This window comes from Aphidius gifuensis, linkage group LG2, assembly GCF_014905175.1.
Source record: "Aphidius gifuensis isolate YNYX2018 linkage group LG2, ASM1490517v1, whole genome shotgun sequence".
Lineage (NCBI taxonomy): Eukaryota > Metazoa > Arthropoda > Insecta > Hymenoptera > Braconidae > Aphidius > Aphidius gifuensis.
Window position 1 is genome coordinate 5,312,960 of NC_057789.1, and position 21,227 is coordinate 5,334,186.

The 21,227-nt window shown below is 26.8% G+C and overlaps 6 protein-coding genes across 6 annotated transcripts; 2 read left to right on the plus strand and 4 right to left on the minus strand.

Moving 5' to 3' along the window:
- Positions 1-574: 574 nt before the first annotated feature.
- LOC122848589 lies at positions 575-5,628 on the plus strand. Its single transcript, XM_044146767.1, has 6 exons — positions 575-1,053; positions 2,061-2,630; positions 2,705-3,128; positions 3,244-3,668; positions 3,799-4,234; positions 4,312-5,628. The coding sequence occupies exons 2-6, from the start codon at positions 2,286-2,288 to the stop codon at positions 4,431-4,433; spliced, it is 1,752 nt and encodes a 583-aa protein (XP_044002702.1). The 5' UTR covers positions 575-1,053; positions 2,061-2,285; the 3' UTR covers positions 4,434-5,628.
- Positions 5,613-6,323, minus strand: LOC122848591. The gene is made up of 2 exons (XM_044146770.1): positions 5,988-6,323; positions 5,613-5,881 (listed from the first exon to the last, which is right to left on the minus strand). The coding sequence occupies exons 1-2, from the start codon at positions 6,208-6,210 to the stop codon at positions 5,757-5,759; spliced, it is 348 nt and encodes a 115-aa protein (XP_044002705.1). The 5' UTR covers positions 6,211-6,323; the 3' UTR covers positions 5,613-5,756.
- Positions 6,324-6,397: 74 nt separating this feature from the next.
- LOC122848590 (WD40 repeat-containing protein SMU1) lies at positions 6,398-8,479 on the minus strand. Its single transcript, XM_044146768.1, has 5 exons — positions 8,322-8,479; positions 8,181-8,247; positions 7,844-8,102; positions 6,683-7,764; positions 6,398-6,596 (listed from the first exon to the last, which is right to left on the minus strand). The coding sequence occupies exons 1-5, from the start codon at positions 8,345-8,347 to the stop codon at positions 6,498-6,500; spliced, it is 1,533 nt and encodes a 510-aa protein (XP_044002703.1). The 5' UTR covers positions 8,348-8,479; the 3' UTR covers positions 6,398-6,497.
- Positions 8,480-8,787: 308 nt separating this feature from the next.
- LOC122849411 (histone-lysine N-methyltransferase eggless-like) lies at positions 8,788-15,443 on the minus strand. The gene is made up of 5 exons (XM_044148108.1): positions 15,031-15,443; positions 14,288-14,948; positions 13,316-14,191; positions 12,976-13,241; positions 8,788-11,656 (listed from the first exon to the last, which is right to left on the minus strand). Exons 1-5 carry the CDS (start codon positions 15,098-15,100, stop codon positions 8,826-8,828), a joined length of 4,704 nt encoding a protein of 1,567 aa, XP_044004043.1. The 5' UTR covers positions 15,101-15,443; the 3' UTR covers positions 8,788-8,825.
- Positions 15,444-15,588: 145 nt separating this feature from the next.
- Positions 15,589-19,949, plus strand: LOC122848592 (histone-lysine N-methyltransferase eggless-like). The gene is made up of 2 exons (XM_044146771.1): positions 15,589-16,107; positions 16,203-19,949. Exons 1-2 carry the CDS (start codon positions 15,747-15,749, stop codon positions 19,367-19,369), a joined length of 3,528 nt encoding a protein of 1,175 aa, XP_044002706.1. The 5' UTR covers positions 15,589-15,746; the 3' UTR covers positions 19,370-19,949.
- On the minus strand, positions 19,899-21,131 carry LOC122848593 (myotrophin). The gene is made up of 3 exons (XM_044146772.1): positions 20,818-21,131; positions 20,500-20,610; positions 19,899-20,423 (listed from the first exon to the last, which is right to left on the minus strand). The coding sequence occupies exons 1-3, from the start codon at positions 20,890-20,892 to the stop codon at positions 20,244-20,246; spliced, it is 366 nt and encodes a 121-aa protein (XP_044002707.1). The 5' UTR covers positions 20,893-21,131; the 3' UTR covers positions 19,899-20,243.
- Between the last annotated feature and the right edge of the window lie 96 nt (positions 21,132-21,227).

Here is a 21,227-nt window from a genome sequence, read left to right on the forward strand (position 1 = left end):
TTTTAAATTCGCGATATTGAGTCAACCGGGTGAAGTAAATCTAGCCAACTTGTGCATCAACTGTCCACCCATTCTTTATTTTTTATTTTGGCAAATATCCAATATATTTGTACAAACCTATCAAGTACATACAACCAAAAATATAATATCTATTTAAAATTTAAAAAAATAAAATTTATACAAAATATATATATTGAAACTTGTTATCGAATAATCATATCACGATGTACTTGTTTTAATGAACAATGAAATTTTCTCATTTCTCTCTTCATTATTGTTTTTATTTTTTTTCTATCTCTTTTTTTTTTTTCATAATGTTCATTTACCTTTATCTGTTATTCTGTTGGTATTTATTGTATTGCAGAAACAGAAGCTAACATGAGAAGAGTCAGATATATGAAATGATGATAACAAAAAGCGCAACAGAGAGTTGAATGATAAAGTGAGACAGTTGAGTTGCTTCAGTACTAAAATAATAATAATAAATAATAATAATAATAGAAAAAAAAAACAAATAAAAAAGAAAAAGTACCTGATGAATTTTCTTGTTTGCTCATGCGTTCTGATTCATCAACTAGCATTGCACTTTTTTGTCTCTCCAGTATGTTGGATTCTGCGCTGATACAATTTTCTCTCCCGGTGGTTGGAGATGTATAACATACATGTATACACTTTGGGAAAACTTGCTTTATCGTGCATCTACGAACACGTAGAAAATTGAAAAGCGTGGATGCGCCAGCGTACTATCAACCACCCCACTGAACAATATACCCACACTCACATACTCTAAAAAAATTATGATAGGGATGAAAAAAATATTTTTCATCTTAGAATCCAGTTGCAAATAGTCATCAACAGTGTAAGGGTGTATTTTTAAAAAAGAAAAACTTGATACTTTTATTTTTTTTTTTTTTTCAACTTGATATTATTTATTTTGTTCTATTAGTTTTTATTTTTCAAATAAAATGTGTCGAGTGTTGGAGTGACCTGGATGCTGACTTTTTTTGATGCTTCACTAATCATAAAAGTCTTGATTGATAATAATAATAATAGGTAGTAATAATAGTAAAATAAACAAATAGAAAAGAAAATTTAATAAAAGAGAAAAAATTGGATAAAGTGCACTTGATTTCACCTTGTGCTAATTGATAACGTTGATAAAAAAATAATGAAATTAAATAATAATTATTTAAAGTATTTTTAATTAATTTATGTTGATTTATTATTTATTTTTTTTAATTATTCATTTGTTATATTAATTTAAAATTTTAATTTAGTTTTAATTGTTATTTGATTATTGGCATTAATTGCAATTAGAATATTTGATTACCAATTAATTTAAAAATATAAATTAAAAGGAGAAAGTGTAAAAGACTGTATAAATATTTTTTTTTATGTTTCAATTTTTATTCAACAATTCTATTTAAGCTGTGATAATCTTGAGGGCTGAATAAAGCCCATAGGCTAAATCCAGGCTATCCAAAGTGTCGTAGTTTTTATCTTTTTTTTTTTTTCATTTCCTTATCAAAGAAAGAATATTAAAAAAAAAAGTTCAATTTTTTTGTTGGATCTACTGATGAAAGTAAACACAAAAGCTTTAATCTAAAAAAAAAAAAAATCTCTGCTATTACTATATCAAAATGTATTTTGCTTATATTTTTTTTTTCGTTGTTTCATGTTGAAATGAAAGATGTTGGAAAATGTAATTTAAACTTTTTTTGTATTTTTTAAATTGTCAGCATCTTGGTCGAAATTTCATCTTGAATCTTTGCTTTTTGTATTTCTATCTCACAACTCTTATGACACTCTCTCATTTGGGTGATATCGATTGCAGAGTACAGACTCTGCCGTCCAACGCCACCATAACTTTTTGCAAAAATTTTTTTGCTTGCTTGTATTTATTTAAATAAACATATTGAAATTTAAAAAAAATATATAAATAACACAGTTCAATTTTCTATCAACAACATTGAAAAATAAAAATACAATTATTATTTCGATTTGATATTTATTTCGATTTAATATTCAATTTACAAATAAACATTAAATTATCATTTCAGGAAGCGACTTAACAGCAAATCCTAATGGAAAAAAAATTAATTAAGAAAAAAAAAATAAATACTTGACAATTATTCAGTGAATTTATTGATATAAAAAGAAAAATATAAAAAAAAATAAAAAATGTTTGATACAATGTCATTGTGGTATCAATATTCATTACAAGAAATATGTTCGTCTGGTATGCCAACCGGATGACAACAATAATTATAAAAAATAAATAAATCATGTATATTGATGCAAGTGATTGTTATAATAAAAAATCAATAAATAATATAAATAATAATAAAGAATTAGAATTATTAAAATCATCAAGTGGTATAAGTTGTTTAAATAATATTGTTGGTGGTTATAAAACCACCAATAAAAAAAAAATAATCACGGATAATCCTTATAAAATATCAACTACAGTCAAGGCCTCGGAGCTTTGGTGCTGTTGTTGTAATTGTACATCAACTAAAAGTACCAAAGCACCGGGTTTTCTAGCTTGCCTTGGTGTATGTGTACTTGTATTTGGATATACATTACTTGGTGCATTTTCATTTATGGCACTTGAAGGTGGATTTAAAACGGTAATATATTTAAAATTAATAATTTAATAAATTTGTTATTTGATTTGTCAATTGTTTTTTTATTTTTATATTAGGATTTAACAACAGAAATTAGATTTACTGGAACAAATGGAGCATCATCATCAACGTCAAGTAAAGTTGGTGGAAAAACAAATAGTCAACAAACTGTTGATTCATCATCTTTATTTGCTGGTCATTCAAATGAAGATGATATATCTGTTAGAGATCTTCGTGCATACACTGTTGAAAGACTTTGGAGTATCACTGAAGATCTCAATGTTTTGTATAAAGAAAATTGGACACGTTTAGCTGAACGTGAAATTTTTGAATTTCAAGAAAGAATGGCTAAAAGTCTTTACAGATCATCATTATCAATTTATGGTAATACTGTACAAAGATCATCAAGGGGACATGACAGACGTACTGGTTTTATTGGTGATAGAAAATGGACATTTGGCAGTAGTTTGCTCTATTCATTGACTCTCATTACAACAATTGGTATGACTTTTTTTCTTTTCATTTAAATATATGTATGTTTTTTTTTTTTTAATTTAAAAAATTGCTATATTCTTTAAGCTTGTTTTTTATTTTTCAATTTAAAAAAAAAATATAGGATATGGATGTGTTGCACCAAGAACAATTTGGGGTCGTGTTATAACAATAGTTTATGCCTTGGCAGGTATCCCACTGATGCTTGTTTATTTGAGCACAGTTGGTGATGTATTTGCTCGTACATTTAGAAAATTGTACGGTAAATTATGTCATTGTAATAATAACAATAATAATAAAAATAATAAAAATGAAAAATTTATTGTAACACAACCACCAATGCCAGGTTTAATTGATAAAACTTATCATCGTTATGATAATCATATTGAAGCAAAACTTTCACCTGGTAATTTTTATTCAAGTAAAGATAGTTCATGTGATGAACTTGGTCTACGTGCAACTGGTGGTACTATATTACTTGATCGTGATCATCTTGATGGAAATATTTATATTCATACAAATTCAGCATCATCAGCAAATATACTACAGGTAATGCAATCAAATAAATTACTTGATAATAATCAATTTAAAAATAAAATAAAATAAATCATTATTTGATTTATGTTATGTTGTTGTTTACTCATTTACTCATTAATTTTTTTATCACTCAATCTATTAGGATACAGAAAAAAGACATTTACATTCATGCACACAAATGTCCATGATGTCATCACCAGTCAGTTACGGTACAGACACAATTTGCGTTGTCAGAATACCAATAAGTTTATGTCTGTTGATAATATTATTATATGTTTGTGGTGGAGCATATGTTTTTCATCGTCTTGAAGGATGGAGTTTATTAGAAAGTACATATTTTTGTTTTACATCACTTGGTACTATTGGTTTTGGTGAACTTGTACCACTTGGTAGAAAAGCACCAACAAAACTTCTTGAAGAATTAAGTTTATGTGCTTGTTCACTTTATATTATTATTGGTATGGGTCTTATTGCAATGTGTTTTAATTTAATGCAAGAAGAAGTTGTTAGAGTTGCTGGTGTTTTTGGTAAAAATTGTACAACAAATGGTATACCAATAAATTCATTTGGAGAAAATGGTAAATAATATAATTAATGATGAAAGACAAAAATATATACATTTATATTAATTAATAAAATAAAATTTTGATTTTAGGATATAAAGGAAAATTATGTGAAGATATTGGAATGATTGGTAATAATTTACCAGATAATTGTCGTCATATAAATGATCATGATGATGATGCTATTGCAATGTCAGTTGTATCAACATCCTGACAACACCCAGCCAGGAGAGCCCTCGATGATGGAGCACTCCTGACACAACAAAAAACAGCAAGTATTAATAAATTTGCATCACCAGGTCGTTATTCATTACCACGTAAAAAAATGACAACTGATTATCATGATAATAATTATGATACATATTCACCAACATCAAATATACAACGTGGAGGATTATCATTATCAAAAACATGTTTATCAACATTACAATCACCCCATAATAATCATCATCAACAACAACAACAACAACAACATAATCATCAGCAATATCAGCATGGTTGTAATATGATACATCATGATAATGGAAGTACAAATTTTGAATATTTTGTACCAAGAAGTGTTAGTGAATTTAATTTAGCTGCAAGTGTTCAGGATGTTGATATACCAGTATTACCAATTATACCATCAGCATTAAAATCATCAACAATAACAACAACAATAACAACAACAACAATTACTGATACAACATCATCACAAACAACACCAACAACAAATTTATCATGTATTAATAATTTAGGACAAGTACGTACAAATGACACAATTGTTGGCATTAGAAATCGTGAAAAAATGGTTACATTTGAAGATGAAGGCTGTCATGGTTCAACACCAACAAGAAAAAATAATATTCCAACAATGGAAAATATATTTATGTGACCTTGTTTATTTAAATTTATAACTATATAAAATATTATTTTTAAATTAACCACAACATTTATTATAATTTAGAAAATCCTCCAAAAATACTAATTATTCTCTGCTTTATAACTGGCATAATGAACAATGCCTAGAGCTAATAATAATTTAAAATAAAAATACAAATTAATTGATAAAATTAATTGCAAATAAACAAAGTAAAATAAATAAAAGACTTGTTGTTTGAAAACAATAAAAAAGGAGGAAAAATAAAATACACCAAATGGAAATGAGTATTGTTTCCAATTGGATTTGATTTATAATACATCTTGTTACCTAGCGCAATTATTATGTAATGACGTCAAAAGCCCATATACTTGTAGAATGACGAAATAGTTGTGAGTAATCATTTATAATTCATACCGCAAAATTATATACTATATAATAAAAAAAAATTAAATAATAAAGAAGAAAAAAAAATAATTAAATCTGTAACAATTATGATATTAAGAAAAATTGAATTAGAAAATTAATGAAAAGTAAAATAGAAAAAAATGTTTTTAATTTTTAAAATTATTATTTTCCCAGTGATTTATATAAATACAATCATCATTATGTGATTAAAATTAATATTATTAATTTTAAAATAATATTAAAAATATATTTATATATAATTAAATTAAATTAATCAACACTTCTTATATCTGAGCGTGTATTTACGGAACGTCTTGATGTTGCAACTGGTGATGAATAAGTACTTTGTCCATTTACAGATTCACTTGGCATCAAACTGCAGTTGTAAAACATTCCTAGAACAATACTCATTATAATATTTATACTTTTAAGTAGTTCACTTGAAACGTTTAATAATTTTTAAATTAACAAATAAAGCCATAGTAATTTTATTTATTTTACCTTTTATTTTATCTGTAAATGCTGGACAAGGTTCATTTATTTCTGGCTCATTATCAGAGCTACTTTCCCAAGCACATGCTATTGACATAACAATTTCTAAAATGTGACTAATGACAAAATGAGCTGTGCAAAAAACCATGATTATCAATATCGGTAAAGATAAATGTGTTTCTACAAGATCAAGAAATTCATTTGCACTCTCTGACAATATTTCATTTGACATATTTTTTTTCTTTTGAAAATTTAATTTTATCCAAGTTATAGTTTATAATTAATTTTATATATTTTTTTTAATTTAGCTTTGATAGAGTTTTTATTTTAGCCTCCATTGATCTATGGGATCTTAAAATTTTTATAACAAATGTCAAAAAAAAAAAAAAAAAGAACAAAACAAATGAATTAAAAAGATATCTACCAAATTAAGATTATATTTTATTTTATTATTATTATTTTGATATTAAAACACATTCGCACATTAATTTTTTTGTTTTTAAATAGATATTATTTAATTTATGGCTTCCATAGTTTGACAATACCATCTTCACTGTACGAACAGAGAAGATTTTGATGAGGATGATGAGCAAGACCAATAACAGCTTTTTCATGAATCTAAAAAAAATTAAATTTCACAATTAATTAATTGGTGTTATTGTTGATATTTTGATAATAATAAATTTGAATAATGTTGAGCTTACATTGAGTGTACGTTCTAGTTTACCAGATGATGTTGAAAAACAATATAAAACAAGATCCTCACCAACACAGTAAATAAATTCACCTCTTGGACTAACAACAGCACTAACAAAATCACCACCTTCACGTTTACCACTTGAAAATGAACGTACAATTTGTCCTTGCATATTCATGATGACAACAGTATTTGAACGATTACAAACAACAAAATGTTCTGGATTTCTTGGTAATACATGTATACTATTAACTGTTAAATCAGCAGCACCAAGTGATTTATATGTACCAATACATTCAGTTGTTTTCATACTCCATATTTTAACAGTACCATCTGATGATGCACTTATTATATTATGTCCATCTGTTGCAAATACAACTTCATTAACAAATGATGAATGTCCACGAAATTCTTTTAATGTTTTGCCTGATTTTAAACCATGTATTCTTATTGTTGCATCAAATGATGCTGTTAATATTTGTCCATTATCACGACTAAATTGTATACAAGTAACACCTTTAGCATGTGCTTTTTCAAATCTACGTAAACATTGACCACTTTGTACTTTCCATACTTTTATTTTACCATCTTGTGAACCACTTGCAAGCATTTCACTATCACGACTAAATGCCATTGATAATACAGCTTGTTCCATCATCATAAAATTATCTTGTGCTTGATATTTTAAATCTTTTCTTATTTTACCAGTTGTAAAATTCCATACTTCAATAAAACCATCAACTGATCCAGTTATTAAAAATTGTCCATCTGGTGAAAAACGTGCACATTCAACATGTGATTTTTGACCAAATTTAATTTGTTTTGATAATTGAGTTGGATATTTTTCATCTTCTTGATCACGTACTGCTGCTTTACCACGGAATAAATCAATTGTTGTACCTGGTGGTAATAAACCTTGATGTTGTTGCCATTTTAATGCTTGTCCAAGTAATGCCAATAATCTACTTGATGGTACAACTGATACCTCACCAGATAATGAATTTGCAATAAATGCTCGACGTTTTTCTTTTGTACTACCATCTGGATATGCTTCACGTGGATCAAAATATGATCTTGCCAATAAATTTTCTATAATTTAAACAGTTTAATAATCAATCAGTATATGAAAACTATTTTTTTAAATTAAATATATCATAAATTTAATTACCAAGATGTATGTATCTCTCTGGCTCTTGTTGTTTCATCATAATCATTGGATCAGTTTGTCGTAGTAATGAACGTGCAGCACCCAATTCTCTCAATTCAATCAACTCCAATACAACTTGTTCATAAACATCAATTAATTTTTTATCTGGTAATTTTAATGATTGTATTGCTTTTAGTACTGTATCCCAATGTCCATTATTTATATCAGCCACAAAACCATCAACACTGTCAACTGTATTTAATGATACTCCAGTCTCTTCCTGTCATTTTATCATAAATAAAATTACTCATTATTTATCAATTAATTTATTTAATTTATTATCTATTTATTATCATACCTGGAGAGCTTGAAGAGTCTTTACAAGATTTGATTCTTTTAAATATTGTTGAATCAAACGAATAACACTGAAATATTAAAAATATGATTGATAAATATTTTTTGTTTGTTTATTTATTTATTTTTTTTAAATAATACATACTCAGCTGACTCGATTTCTATTGACATTTTTTAGATTTTTAAAAATAAATGTCAGTGTTAAACAGTTATATTTATTTATTTATTTATTTGTTTCTTTGTTTATTTATTTGTTTATTTATAATAACATGAGCGTCTTTGTATATATTGTTGTAACGAGGTTATGTTATTTATTTATTGTCAAAATATTATCAAAGAAAAAGTAGAAATTTACTATATCGATTAGAATTTAAAGAAATAAAAACATCTAGGATTTAGCAGGATTAGATCTTGGAGGTGAATTATTAGAATAATTAAAATGAAAAGCAACAAAAAGTCTTAATTTAAAATAATTTAAAGAATAATTTTTATATATTTTTATTTTAAATAATTCAAATTGCATTTTTATTTTTTTTTTCTTATTTATTATCATTCTTTATTAATTATTTTTGTATAAAAATTTTATAAAAAACTAAACATTATTTCTCTCGCTTTATTTTACTTTTATTTATTCATTGCGTATTTATATTTAGAGAAGACGACCTTGACAATTTTTTGCACCACAACGACAAATAATTGATTTGCCAGGAATGCTATTGACAGCATAATTATAATTCCAAGTAAGTTCTTCACCAGCTCGAATAAATTTTGATGCAAAAAATGCAACCCAAGGAAATCTAACATCATGAGTATCAACAAATACATTTTGTACAAAAACATTTGGATCACAAGAGTGATTAAAGTATCTTCCAATATTACCAGCTGTTTTTCCATCAACAACATATATACTTTCATTTGGACCATAATAGTCTAAAACTGATTTATCACGTGATTTTTTATTGCTTATTTTTGATGTTACAGGTGTATTACATTCTTTTTCTTCTGCGGTATCAGTATCACTACTACCTAAATCAATAATATCATTATCATCATCATCATCATCAACATCATCATGATTATATTTTCTTTTTCTTAATTTTTTTTTAATTGTTTGACCATTTAAATTTGGTCCATCATAATGTTCAATAATAAATTCATGATCATATTCATACGTGCCAAATTTTTTAATTGGACTACGATTAGAAATTGTATCATCAAGTGATAATGGATCCTCAGTTAATGGTTCAATAGCTTCACCCTCATAATCAGCTTTCATTGCTTCAACAACTTCAACATAATCTAATTCAGCTAAATATTCATCACCATAATTTTTACCACCTTCATTTGCTCCTTGTTCAGTTAATAATCTACCAGCATAAATACATATAAATGAACCAATTGGTACATCATTTAGACATCTTATTCCCCAGCCTCTAGTTAATGTTCTAAATACTTGTAATTTAAGTTTTAATGGATGTTGAACAACACGATTTAAACATGTGTTAACAGAACATTTACAATTTGCATTACACTCATAAATACCAGTACTAACTGGTTCAGGTAAACGTTTATATACATAGCCAACATAATTAGTTGGTACACGTCCATCAAATGATGCTCCTTGCATTGTTAATTGCCAACATTGACATTTTGTTTTATCAGAACAATCATCCTCACAATCACATCCACATAAAAAATTTGTATCAAGATTTAAATGTACTCCCTCAGTTGGTTCTCTTTTAGTTGTATAACGTATTGATTCTGGATGAATACAATCAATTTCATTGACACATGGTACTGGAATATTTTCACTACCATAACTTAAATCTTTAATATTAACATAACACGTATCAATGACAAATTCAGTTAAACAATTTGTAAAATGATCAAAATCAAATAAATCAACTGACATTGATGATTTTGTTTTACTTAAATATTTATGTAAATGTTTTATATTTTCAATTCTACGACCACATGGTGCTTGATAAATTATAATTTCAATATTATTATTATTACCTTTACAACGTTGTCTACTCCAGCCACATAATAATGGTATTGATAACATTGAGTAACCCTTAAAATCTTCAGGTGTATATGGTATATGTTTTATACATTTTGAACTACATTTATGAGATATAAAAGTAACTGGACTTATATTATTTTGTGTTTTGTATTGAACAATACTGTGTGAAGGTTTTTTTGTACTTGGTAATCTTGGTGGACTTAATGATTGTTGTGTATGTGAAATTTTTGTCTTTGTAAATTCTTCAGATCGTTTTTTTAATAATGGTATTTTTCTTTTTAATGGCAATGTTTTTTGTGGACTTGAAGGTGTTGATTCAAATATTGATTCAAATGTTGATTCAAATGTTGATACTTGTGGTTGTTGTTGTTGTTGTTGTTGTTGTTGACTTGATGTACTTTTTTTAGCAACTGATTTATAATCATATGAGGATGATGATAATGATGATGATGAAGATGAATATGTAATTGTTGATGTTGCACCAACATCAGATTCAGTTGTATCAAGTTTTTCTGGTAATACAGATACTGTTTTATTTTGATCAAGTGTTTTAAATCTTCCTGAACCACGATAAATCCATTCAGTTCTTCCTACTTTATTAAAAAAAATTTGTACTAAACTAGAATCAAGTTTTAATACTGTTGATAACCACCATTTACCATTCCATTCAGTTTTTAATATTTGATTTTCATGTAATTTAATCATATTACATTCTGGATATTTTTCAAAATAAATTTTAACAAAATCACGTATTTCATTTGGCATATCTTCCCAAAAATTTAATTTGTTTTCACTGATAATATATATATTTTTGTGTACAACATATTTTAACGTAGCATTATCAAAAAATATTAAATATCTGTATTTATTTGTTGGCTTTGGTTGTTCAGCAATGACACCATAAAAATAACATGCTTCCATAAATGTTGAATCATCAGTTGTTGCAACAACTTGTGTACCAACTGGAATAATAACTGATGATACTAAACAAAGTGCAAGATCATTACCAAATACACTTGTTAATTTATTATTATATTTTTTATGAACATATTTAACACGATATAATGCAGGATGTTGTGATATTATTGAGTTAACCTTTGCTTCAATCCAAGGCATTGAACTATTCTTTTTGACTAGAACTTTACAGTTACATTCAACACGACGACGTATTAATGGACCAGAAGATGGTAAACCATATTCAAGATTAATTTTATTTTTGTTATTAACTGATGCATCATCTTGATTATTAATTATAATATCATCATTATCATCAGTACCATTTATTACTATCTCTTCTTGTATTGACACGTCATTCAATGAATCAATTGTCATGCCATTAAAATTACCAAGTGATGTTGACAATGAAAGTGCTGATGATGATGATGATTGTGATGGTGACAATGATTTATTTATTGAGTCAATACTTACTCCTCGAGTTTTATTTGTTTGTACAGGTTCTGTCACGTGTATTTCATCATCATCATCATCATCCAGTATAATAATATCATCTAAATATTCAATTAAAAAAAATACATTTATTTAATAACAATCTATGGGATTTATTATAAATAATTTAACTGTTTAAATATATGTATTATTTTTACCTTCAACATTGGATTTTTTTGGTTCATCATTACTATCAGAATCAATTGTTATTATATCACAATTCATTTTATTGTTAATTTATTATTATCTATAAGATAATTAAGAACTCTAAAATAAAAAAACAATTTAACTATTAATTTATAAAATTTTAATAATTATTTGTCAAACAAAATAAAAAAAATAATTACCTGTAATTCTTGGTGAGTCATTCAATCACTTGTTGAATTATCAGATTATTATTTTATTTTTTTATAAACAGTCTTGATAATAATCCCTCCATGTGCACATGATAAACAGTGATAATATATATTTATTATTTATTGTTATTTTTTGTTTTTGTTATTAAATATGGCGGGATTAATTAAGATAAAACCGTTAAAATGTAAATTGAATTTTTTAGTCAACAATTTTTGAGTTAAATATATAGGTATACAGGTACAAAAGTGAAAAAAAAACACACGATTCTAGATGATTTACAGCAATTCAGAGGATAATTAAACAAGTAGGGTTGAAAAATTCTTGAAAAGATAAATTTTTTGTTGTCTTGTTTGCCATTTTCTTTTTTCATTGTGTATTTGTGTTTGCTCGATTGGTATTTCAGGTTTCTGTTTTATTTTGATAAAATCAGCTGGTGATTAGCTTCTTGTCTATTATATACTCCTAATACAAAACCAAAAATTTTTCTGACATTTTATCTTTTGTACACATATTTGAAAATAATAATAGGCAAATAATAAAATATTCAACAGGTCAAAATAATATTTGAAAAACAAAATTAATTGTAACTATTTTATTATAAGTAGATAATGTTTGATATTTTAACAAAAATATTATATATTTTATAATGGTAAATGTATTATCATCAAAAATATATATTTACAATAATTATAATCAAGTTATTATCAATATCTATCAGTTGAAGATAACAAATATTATAATTTAAAGAAAAAAGAAAATTTACATTTTTATGATAAGGCATCGTTGAAGTTGATTATTCATTAGTATTTTATATATTTTTTTTTTTTTTAAATAAACATTAATAGAATTGAGCTATAAATTTTTATGATAAGGCATCGTTGAAGTTGATTATTCAATAGTACTTTCTAGTAATAGTACTTTTTTTTTTTAATAAACATTAATAGAATTGAGCTATAAATTTAATTTTTAGTTGTGCTTTTTTTGGCTACTGGAATAGTCTTGGGTATTGGAACAGCTTTGGGTATTGGAACAGCTTTAGGTATTGGAATAGCTTTAGGTATTGGAATAGCTTTTGGTATTGGAATAGCTTTTGGTTTTGGTGTTCTTGGTTGTTTTGTAAAATCTCTTTCTTTTGGTTCAGTTTTAATTATTGGCTCTGAAATTTTAGATTTTTTTACAACAGGCTCTTCTTGTTTTTTTTGTTCATGTTCCATTTCAGATTTATAAATAGGCTTTAATCTGGTATAAATAAAAAATAAATAAATTAAAATACATATTAATATAAATAATATAGCTTGAATAATTATTATTACCTCATTGAACCTCGATAAATCCATTCTGTTCTGTCTTCATTGTTGAATTTTATTTGAGCTAAACTGGCATCAACATCAACGACTTCAGTATCATACCATTTGCCATTCCATTCAGTTTGAACAGTTTGATTTTTTGTCAACTTAATCATTGTACGTTTTGGATATGAATCATGATATTTTTTAATAAAATCTCGTAATTCAACTGGTACATCTTCCCAAACTCTTGGTGAACTTTCATTGACAAAACGTACTTTATCATGATATACATATTGACAATAACCATCATCAAAAAATACTAAATATCTCCAATCATTATTGATATTTGGACATTCACCAACAACACCAGAATAATATTTACTTGATTGTGTATCTTCAAATATAGCAACAACTCTTGTATTTACTGGAATAATAACCATTGCTGCTTGATGAACTGCTAAATCTTTTGCTGGTACTGTTTTTGTTTGATTATTAAATTTTGCTGATTTATATTTTATCAAATACTCCAATGGTATACGTGATTTAATTTCTAATACTTTAGCTTGAGCCCAAGGCATAAATGGATGTATTTTAACCAAAACATTTGCTCCAATTTCAGCTGGTGTTTTAATCAATGGTCCAACTGGTGGTAAACCAACAACAGATTCTTGATTTTTAACTCTAGTTGATGTTCGTATTTGAGTTACTTTTTTTGTTGCAACAAGTCCATGTGATGATATTGTATTTGGTAATGATGATGGTGATGATGGTGTATTTAAATTATCTGATGATTTTGCTTCTTTTTTTGGTAATGTTGTTGATACATTTTCTTTATTTTTATTGCAAGTTGGCTGAAACATAGCTGGATTTTTTAAACTTTCTAGATAAAGTGGTTCAAGCCTTAAAAAACAAAAAAACAATAAATAAATAAATAAATAAATAAATAAATAAATAATATATTTTACAGCAATAAAATGAAATAATTAAAATTAATACCTCAAAGAACCACGATAAATCCATTCTGTTCTTTTATCAGCTTCAAAATATAACTGTACAAGACTAGCATCAACTGATAATACTTTTGTTTTCCACCATTTACAATTCCATTCAGTTTTTAGCTCTTGATTTGGTGCAAGTTTGGTCATTGGTATTTCTGGATATTTTGATAGATAATTTTTGATAAAAAGTTTATTACCATCTGGTACATCATCCCATACATCACTTGATGATTCACAAACAACAAATACATCATCATGATTGACGTATTGTGTACTTCCATCATCATAAAAAATTAAATATCTTTGACCATTTGTTGACTTTGGACATTCAGCAACAATACCAGACCAATAATTTGAATTTTTACTTTCTTTGTACAGTGCAGCGACTCTTGTTGCAACTGGTATTTTAGCTGTTGCAGGTATAAATACTGCCAATTGTTTACCAAATACATCTTTCATTTGATTATTAAATTTTTTTGGTAATAATTTAACTCTGTATGTCATGATTGAATCTCTTGGAAGAGATGATACTTTAGCTTTTATCCAAGGTTGTAAAGATTTTTTTTCTATTAGTACATCAGTGTTTACTTTTACCTGATGACGTTTGAATGTACCTTGCAATGACAAACGAGCTCCTGATGATTGTGATTGTATATTACCTGAAAAATAATCAAAAAATTACCAATTAATATTTATGAAATTTAGAAAATTTAAATTGATAATTAATGTTGATTTATTTACTCTTGCTACTTGATGGCTCTGAGACAATGTCAATGTCAATGACTTCTAGGTCCGATTCTTCTTGTGACATTTTTATTTTTTATTTGAACAAATTGTTTTGCTGATTTTTTCAGTTATTTTGTAAACAAAGAAAATATTTTTGTTATTGAGTAATTAACATGAACAAAGGTGTATCAAGCATCAACAGTTCTTTTTGGTTTTTTTTTTTTTGTCAACTTTGATTTGACACGTGTTCTTGAGCTGTTGTTGTTGCAATCAGTTGCAAAACAAATAGGTATGTGTAATTTGATAAACACAAGTTTGAATGAATATATCAAATTTGATGTAAAAAAATAACAGGAAGCTTTGTTATATCCAATAAGATGTTTTGCAAACAACAGATTGATAAGAACTTTGCTTTGGTATTAAAAATAATAAATGGAGAGAAAAAAAGATAAGAGTAAAATTCGAGGGAAAATTTTATTACAATTTTATAAAAAGCTAGATGGCGTAGTGTTTTTCACAACGACCGAAATTGTATTTTGCGCATGACACCCTGCACATACACTCTCTTCTAGATTGATCCAACTGATCCTAGTGGACCCTAGCCCCCTAGGACCTAGCTCGCATGTGTTTATGTCGTGATTGTTTATTAGCATTTTTGATATTGTTATTTAACAACAATTATTAATAACAAATAATATTTTGCTGATTGTTTAATAAATTTTAAGGCCACCATGTCAAATGGTCAAAAGAATCTCGAAATAATTGATCTTGGTTCTGATAGTGAGGATAAAAATTCAACAGATAAACAAACATCAATTAATCACACAATGTCTTGTATTAATTTTAATTGTAAATCAGGTGTTAATATGAAAATTGCATCTACATTTGCTTGTAGTTATTATGGTGTTAATACAACTAAAAAAAAAAGACGTTTTATTTGTGAAAAATGTTATGAAGCACCACTTGTACATCAAGAAACATTGGCTGTTGCATTATTGGAACGTAAACCAATGTTTGAATGTCCATTTCCTGATGAAAGTACTACTCATATTAATTTATCAGATAGTGATTCTGATAGTGAAGACAGTAAAAGTAAGTTTATTTAAATAATTTAATAAAAAAAAAACAACAACAACATTAATTAATTGATTGATTTATCTTTGTTTATACATTTTTTTTTTTTTTAGATGATTTTATACCAGAAGATGTTTTAATAGGTATTGAAAATAAATTTGCAAATGCAATGGTAAATGTTTTGAAAAAATGTGATATTCATTATCAACAGGGTGAAGCATACAAATTTTTAAAAACAAAATTTGATCGTATTGATGATGATTACAAGCTTTTAGATGATGAACTTGATGTTATGATAAAAAAAATGGATTCATTAAGAAATACATTTTACGATCAGTATAAACCACCAATACGTTATCAACCAGTTGCTGAATTTGAAGATACAATTATTCAAAATTCACAACCACCATCATCAAGAATTTTATCACCACCAGCTCTTTCGCCAATTAAAATGAATAATTTACAATCATCAGTAGCAACAAAAAAAGTAACACAAGTTAGAAAACCACATTCATCATCATCATCATCATCATCATCAGCTGGAATGATAAATCATCAATTTCCACAAGATATAACACAAGTTGAAGTTATGCCTGTAGAACAAAGAGATAGAGCTTCACTTAGTCAGCAGTATGGTTTACCACCACATGGACAATTAGTACGTCGTCCAGCTGAAGTTGATAATATTGTACTAGTTATGAAAAATCCATTAATGGCATGGATAAAAGCAAAAGTACAATCAATTGTATCAAAATCACCAATGACATATAGAGTAAAATTTATACCAAAAAGATTTAATAATCAAGTTAAAAATATGTGTGGTAAAGAAATTGCATTATTTCAACCAGCAACAGTTATTATACCAGTATCAACAAGAGTCGTTGCAATATTTAATGACATACAAGCTAGTAATTATTTTTCTGGTGTTATTGCTGAACCACCAAAAGCAACAAATAAATTTCGTTATTTAGTATTTTTTGATGATGGATATGCACAATATGTTGCACATAAACAAATATTTGTTGTTACTGAAAGTTCATCACGTGTTTGGGAAGATGTACCAGTTGAATCACGTGATTTTATTAAAAAATATCTTGATACATATCCAGAACGTCCATTAGTTAAACTGGAAGTTGGTCAAGTTGTTAAAACAGAATGGATGGGTAAATGGTGGATTGCAAGAGTTATACAAGTTGATGCTAGTTTAGTACAAATGCATTTTGATGCTGATGGTAGAACAGAATGGATATATCGTGGTTCACAAAGACTTGGACCATTATATCTTGAATTTGCTAAAGCTAAAAATCGTCAACAGGGTCATCATGCACCTGTTAATAAAGCAAGTCGTCATATATCTGGACCATTAACTAAAGCAAATATTAATCAGCCATATGTTGAATATACATCAGGAATTGGTGATTTTGAAATTGAAGAAACAATTAATAAAAAAACAATGAGTGGATCAATGATTAAATTTGATAATAATAATAAAATACAAGGTACATCTTCAATTCGTATATCACCATCAACATCAACAAATTTAGCTCCACCAGTTAGAGCTGTTGCTAGAAAAAGTACTGGTAAAAAACCAATACCAATTGCACCAGCACCAGCACCATCATATGATTTAACATATTTTAATGAATCAAAACCATCACACAGTATTGTTTATTATCAAACACAACATAAAATACGTCCACGTGAATATGTACCACATGATTGTGGTCCAAATTGCATTAATGGTATATCATATACACCAGATGATTTAAAAGGTTTTTCACCATTATCAATACCATTATTATGTGGCTGGAATAGACAACTATGTAAATACAGTAAAGGTAAAAAAGTTGAAATATATCAAGCACCATGTGGTTTAAGATTACGTAATTTAGAAGAAGTACATAAATATTTACGTGTTACAAAATCAACAATGTCTGTTGATTTATTTGATTTTGATCATTGGGTACATTGTCTTGCTGAATTTGTACTTGATAAATGTTTTGTTAATATTAAAGATTTAAGTTATGGTGTTGAAAATGTATTAATACCATGTGTTAATGAAATTGATCATGCATTACCAGATACAATAACATATAGTACCAAAAGAGAACCAACTGAGGGAGTTAATTTAAATCTTGATCCAAACTTTTTATGTTGTTGTGATTGTGAGGATGATTGTGCTGATAAAACAAAATGTCAATGTTGGCAATTAACAATACAAGGAGCACCATTTGGTGGACGTACACAAAATAATAATGTTGGCTATGTATATAAACGTTTACCTGAACCAGTTAGTACTGGTATTTATGAGTGTAATTCAAATTGTAAATGTTCAGTTAAAACATGTTTAAATCGTGTTGTTCAACATCCATTAACACTTAAATTACAAGTATTTAAAACAGCACCAAGAGGCTGGGGTATAAGATGTCTAAATGATATACCACTTGGTTCATTTATATGTATTTATGCTGGTAGATTATTAACTGAACAAGGAGCAAATGAAGGTGGTAAAAATTATGGTGATGAATATTTAGCTGAATTAGATTATGTTGAAGTTGTTGAAGCAATGAAAGCTGATTATGAAAGTGAAGCTATTGAACCAGAACTTCCAATTGATGAATCAGTTGATCCACCATCACCAAGTGATAAATTACAACCAGAAGAACAATTTACAACTTCACCTAAAAAAAAAGGATCATATGAATCTGATGAAGAATTTAATATTAATCAATATAATAATGAATATTCACGTCTTGATACTGAAACAGATGAATCAATGAAAAAAAGACTTAGAAAACGTAAAAAAAGTGATGAAACACAAACAATTGATGGTCCAGATGAAAAAAGTGAAGATGGTACATCATCAAAAAGTTCAGATAATATTAAAGAAGCATCTGATGAAGAAGAACAAACAACTGAATTAATGAGACAACCAAGAAGATTTGAACCAATTGTAGAATTACCACAAGTTGAAAGACCAAAATTTAAATCAGTACGTGATTTTTATGGTGCTGATGAAGCTGTTTATATTATGGATGCTAAAACAACTGGTAATATTGGTAGATATTTAAATCATTCATGTGATCCAAATGTATTTGTACAAAATGTATTTGTTGATACACATGATGTTAGATTTCCATGGGTTGCATTTTTTGCATTAAATTTCATTCGAGCTGGACAAGAATTAACATGGAATTATAGTTATGATGTTGGTAGTATTCCTGGTAAAGTTATACTCTGTCGATGTGGTGCTTCTAATTGTCGTGGTCGTCTTTTATAATTTTTTTTATTCCCAATTATTTATATATCAATTTTTTTTTTTTTTAACTATAATATGTAATTTAAATTTAACATAAAATAAATATGCAATTTTACAAAAAAAATATTAAAATTAATTTCAATCAACAATATATTTTAATTAATATATATATTCATTTTTTTTTTTATTACTAAAAAATACAAGATAAAATTCAATTATGCATTACAAGTTTTATTTATTATTTATTCAGTTAATTATTGACAAGACATCAAGCTAGGCACAAATCGAATGGATTTATTTTGTATTACTATTATTATTTTTTATAATATTATTCATCTTTTTAAATTGATTTATTTAATAGTGCCTTTGATTTTTTTTTTTGTACCAAGTTGACGGATTTTAATTAATTATTTATATATCAAAAAAAAAATATTCTAGGCATATTTTAATTATTAATATTCTTTTCACGATTAATTTGAATAAAATGTAAGATAATCATTAAAAGCAATTAAGTCTTCATTATTTAAAAAAAAAAAACATTGTTTACACAGCAAGTTTTACATCATCGCAACGACGATAGTTGCACGTTGTTACATTTGACCATTTACTCCTAGAATAATCTAGGCTCATCTCACAGAAATATTATATTTATAAATAATTATAGTCGCTTATAATAATAAAACAAATTAAACTCGTATACTGTTGAAATTAAACAAAACAAAAAAAGAGTCAATCATGTAACAAAGCTGGAAATTATTCTACAAGGAACATCAACAACTAACGTAACAAAATTACAATTTTTATTTTATCTTTTGGAGTTTATGGATAGTATTGTTATCATTATTATTATTTTTGTTTATCTTTTTATTTGTAAGATTACCATTTTGGTTGAATGCTAGTGTGATGCTTGAAGAATATTTTTAATTTCATCCTTTTCAGCAGCATCAAGATAACTCAAACCATCTGGTGTTTGACCATCAGGTTTTGCTCCTTTTTCAAGAAGTAATTTAACACAATTTGTGTGTCCTTCCCAAATTGCTGCTAGTAGAGTTGTGATACCATGTTTATCAGTTGCCTAGATGATTAAATCAAGTTGACAAATTAATTTATACTTTTATCAAGGTTATCATTGTCAATAATCATCAACTTACATTAGCATTTGCACCTTTGTCAAGAAGATACCTGACAACTTCATTTTGTCCATAATCAGCAGCATAATGCAGTGGTGTTCTACCATCAATCATTTGATTGACATCAATATTCTACCGGTACCAAAAAGTAAAAAAAAAATTCATCATTTAATAATCAAGTAAACAAACATTGATGAATTTTCTGGGTGAAACAAGTTTTTTTTGATTAGCAGGTTAATTAGTATGTAATAAAAAATATTAGAGTAATTATATATTCTTGTAACAGATGAATGATTGTGTCAAATAAATTTAAAATAATAATAAAACAACTGACAGTACCTTGTTTTCAACAATATCACGAACTTGATCGAGATCACCGTTTTTAATTCCCCAAACTAGCTCACTCATTTTCATCAGGTATAATCTTATCAAAATTAACAATGACAATAGATATTATTATTTTTATATATTTTTTTCTTGGTTAGTCATACGTAATTATATATTTTTTCACCTTCGCAACTGTCTAGAAAACACATACACAACAAACAAGATGAGCTTGACACCTCTATGCGACAAATGTATTTTTTTTTTTCAGTAGAATTGATCCAATAAGGTGGCTTGATAATGCTGAATTAGAGGAATCAACCAATGAGAATGGTAGCACAGTATACCGAGTGTGTGTCATGTCAAATATTTTTTTTTTTATTTGAAAAAAATGGAGTAGGAATGACTTCAGACTTGTTCTCTTA

Bases quoted from the DNA above. Each gene is read 5' to 3' on its own strand.
- LOC122848590 (XM_044146768.1), bottom strand. From the start codon at position 8,347: ATGTCAATAGAAATCGAGTCAGCTGA. The intron at 8,248-8,321 runs GTATGTATTATT...TTAATATTTCAG, and splicing joins ATAGAAATCGAGTCAGCTGA to TGTTATTCGTTTGATTCAAC. The intron at 6,597-6,682 runs GTAAGCTCAACA...AATTTTTTTTAG, and splicing joins AACTAGAACGTACACTCAAT to ATTCATGAAAAAGCTGTTAT.
- LOC122848589 (XM_044146767.1), top strand. From the start codon at position 2,286: ATGTATATTGATGCAAGTGATTGTTATAATAAAAAATCAATAAATAAT. The intron at 2,631-2,704 runs GTAATATATTTA...TTTTTATATTAG, and splicing joins TTGAAGGTGGATTTAAAACG to GATTTAACAACAGAAATTAG. The intron at 4,235-4,311 runs GTAAATAATATA...TTTTGATTTTAG, and splicing joins AAATTCATTTGGAGAAAATG to GATATAAAGGAAAATTATGT.
- LOC122848591 (XM_044146770.1), bottom strand. From the start codon at position 6,210: ATGTCAAATGAAATATTGTCAGAGAGTGCAAATGAATTTCTTGATCTT. The intron at 5,882-5,987 runs GTAAAATAAATA...GTATTGTTCTAG, and splicing joins ATTTACAGATAAAATAAAAG to GAATGTTTTACAACTGCAGT.
- LOC122849411 (XM_044148108.1), bottom strand. From the start codon at position 15,100: ATGTCACAAGAAGAATCGGACCTAGAAGTCATTGACATTGACATTGTC. The intron at 14,192-14,287 runs GTATTAATTTTA...TTGTTTTTTAAG, and splicing joins ATTTATCGTGGTTCTTTGAG to GCTTGAACCACTTTATCTAG. The intron at 13,242-13,315 runs GTAATAATAATT...TATTTATACCAG, and splicing joins ATTTATCGAGGTTCAATGAG to ATTAAAGCCTATTTATAAAT.
- LOC122848592 (XM_044146771.1), top strand. From the start codon at position 15,747: ATGTCAAATGGTCAAAAGAATCTCGAAATAATTGATCTTGGTTCTGAT. The intron at 16,108-16,202 runs GTAAGTTTATTT...TTTTTTTTTTAG, and splicing joins TGATAGTGAAGACAGTAAAA to ATGATTTTATACCAGAAGAT.
- LOC122848593 (XM_044146772.1), bottom strand. From the start codon at position 20,892: ATGAAAATGAGTGAGCTAGTTTGGGGAATTAAAAACGGTGATCTCGAT. The intron at 20,611-20,817 runs GTACTGTCAGTT...TGGTACCGGTAG, and splicing joins GTGATATTGTTGAAAACAAG to AATATTGATGTCAATCAAAT. The intron at 20,424-20,499 runs GTAAGTTGATGA...TTAATCATCTAG, and splicing joins ACAAAGGTGCAAATGCTAAT to GCAACTGATAAACATGGTAT.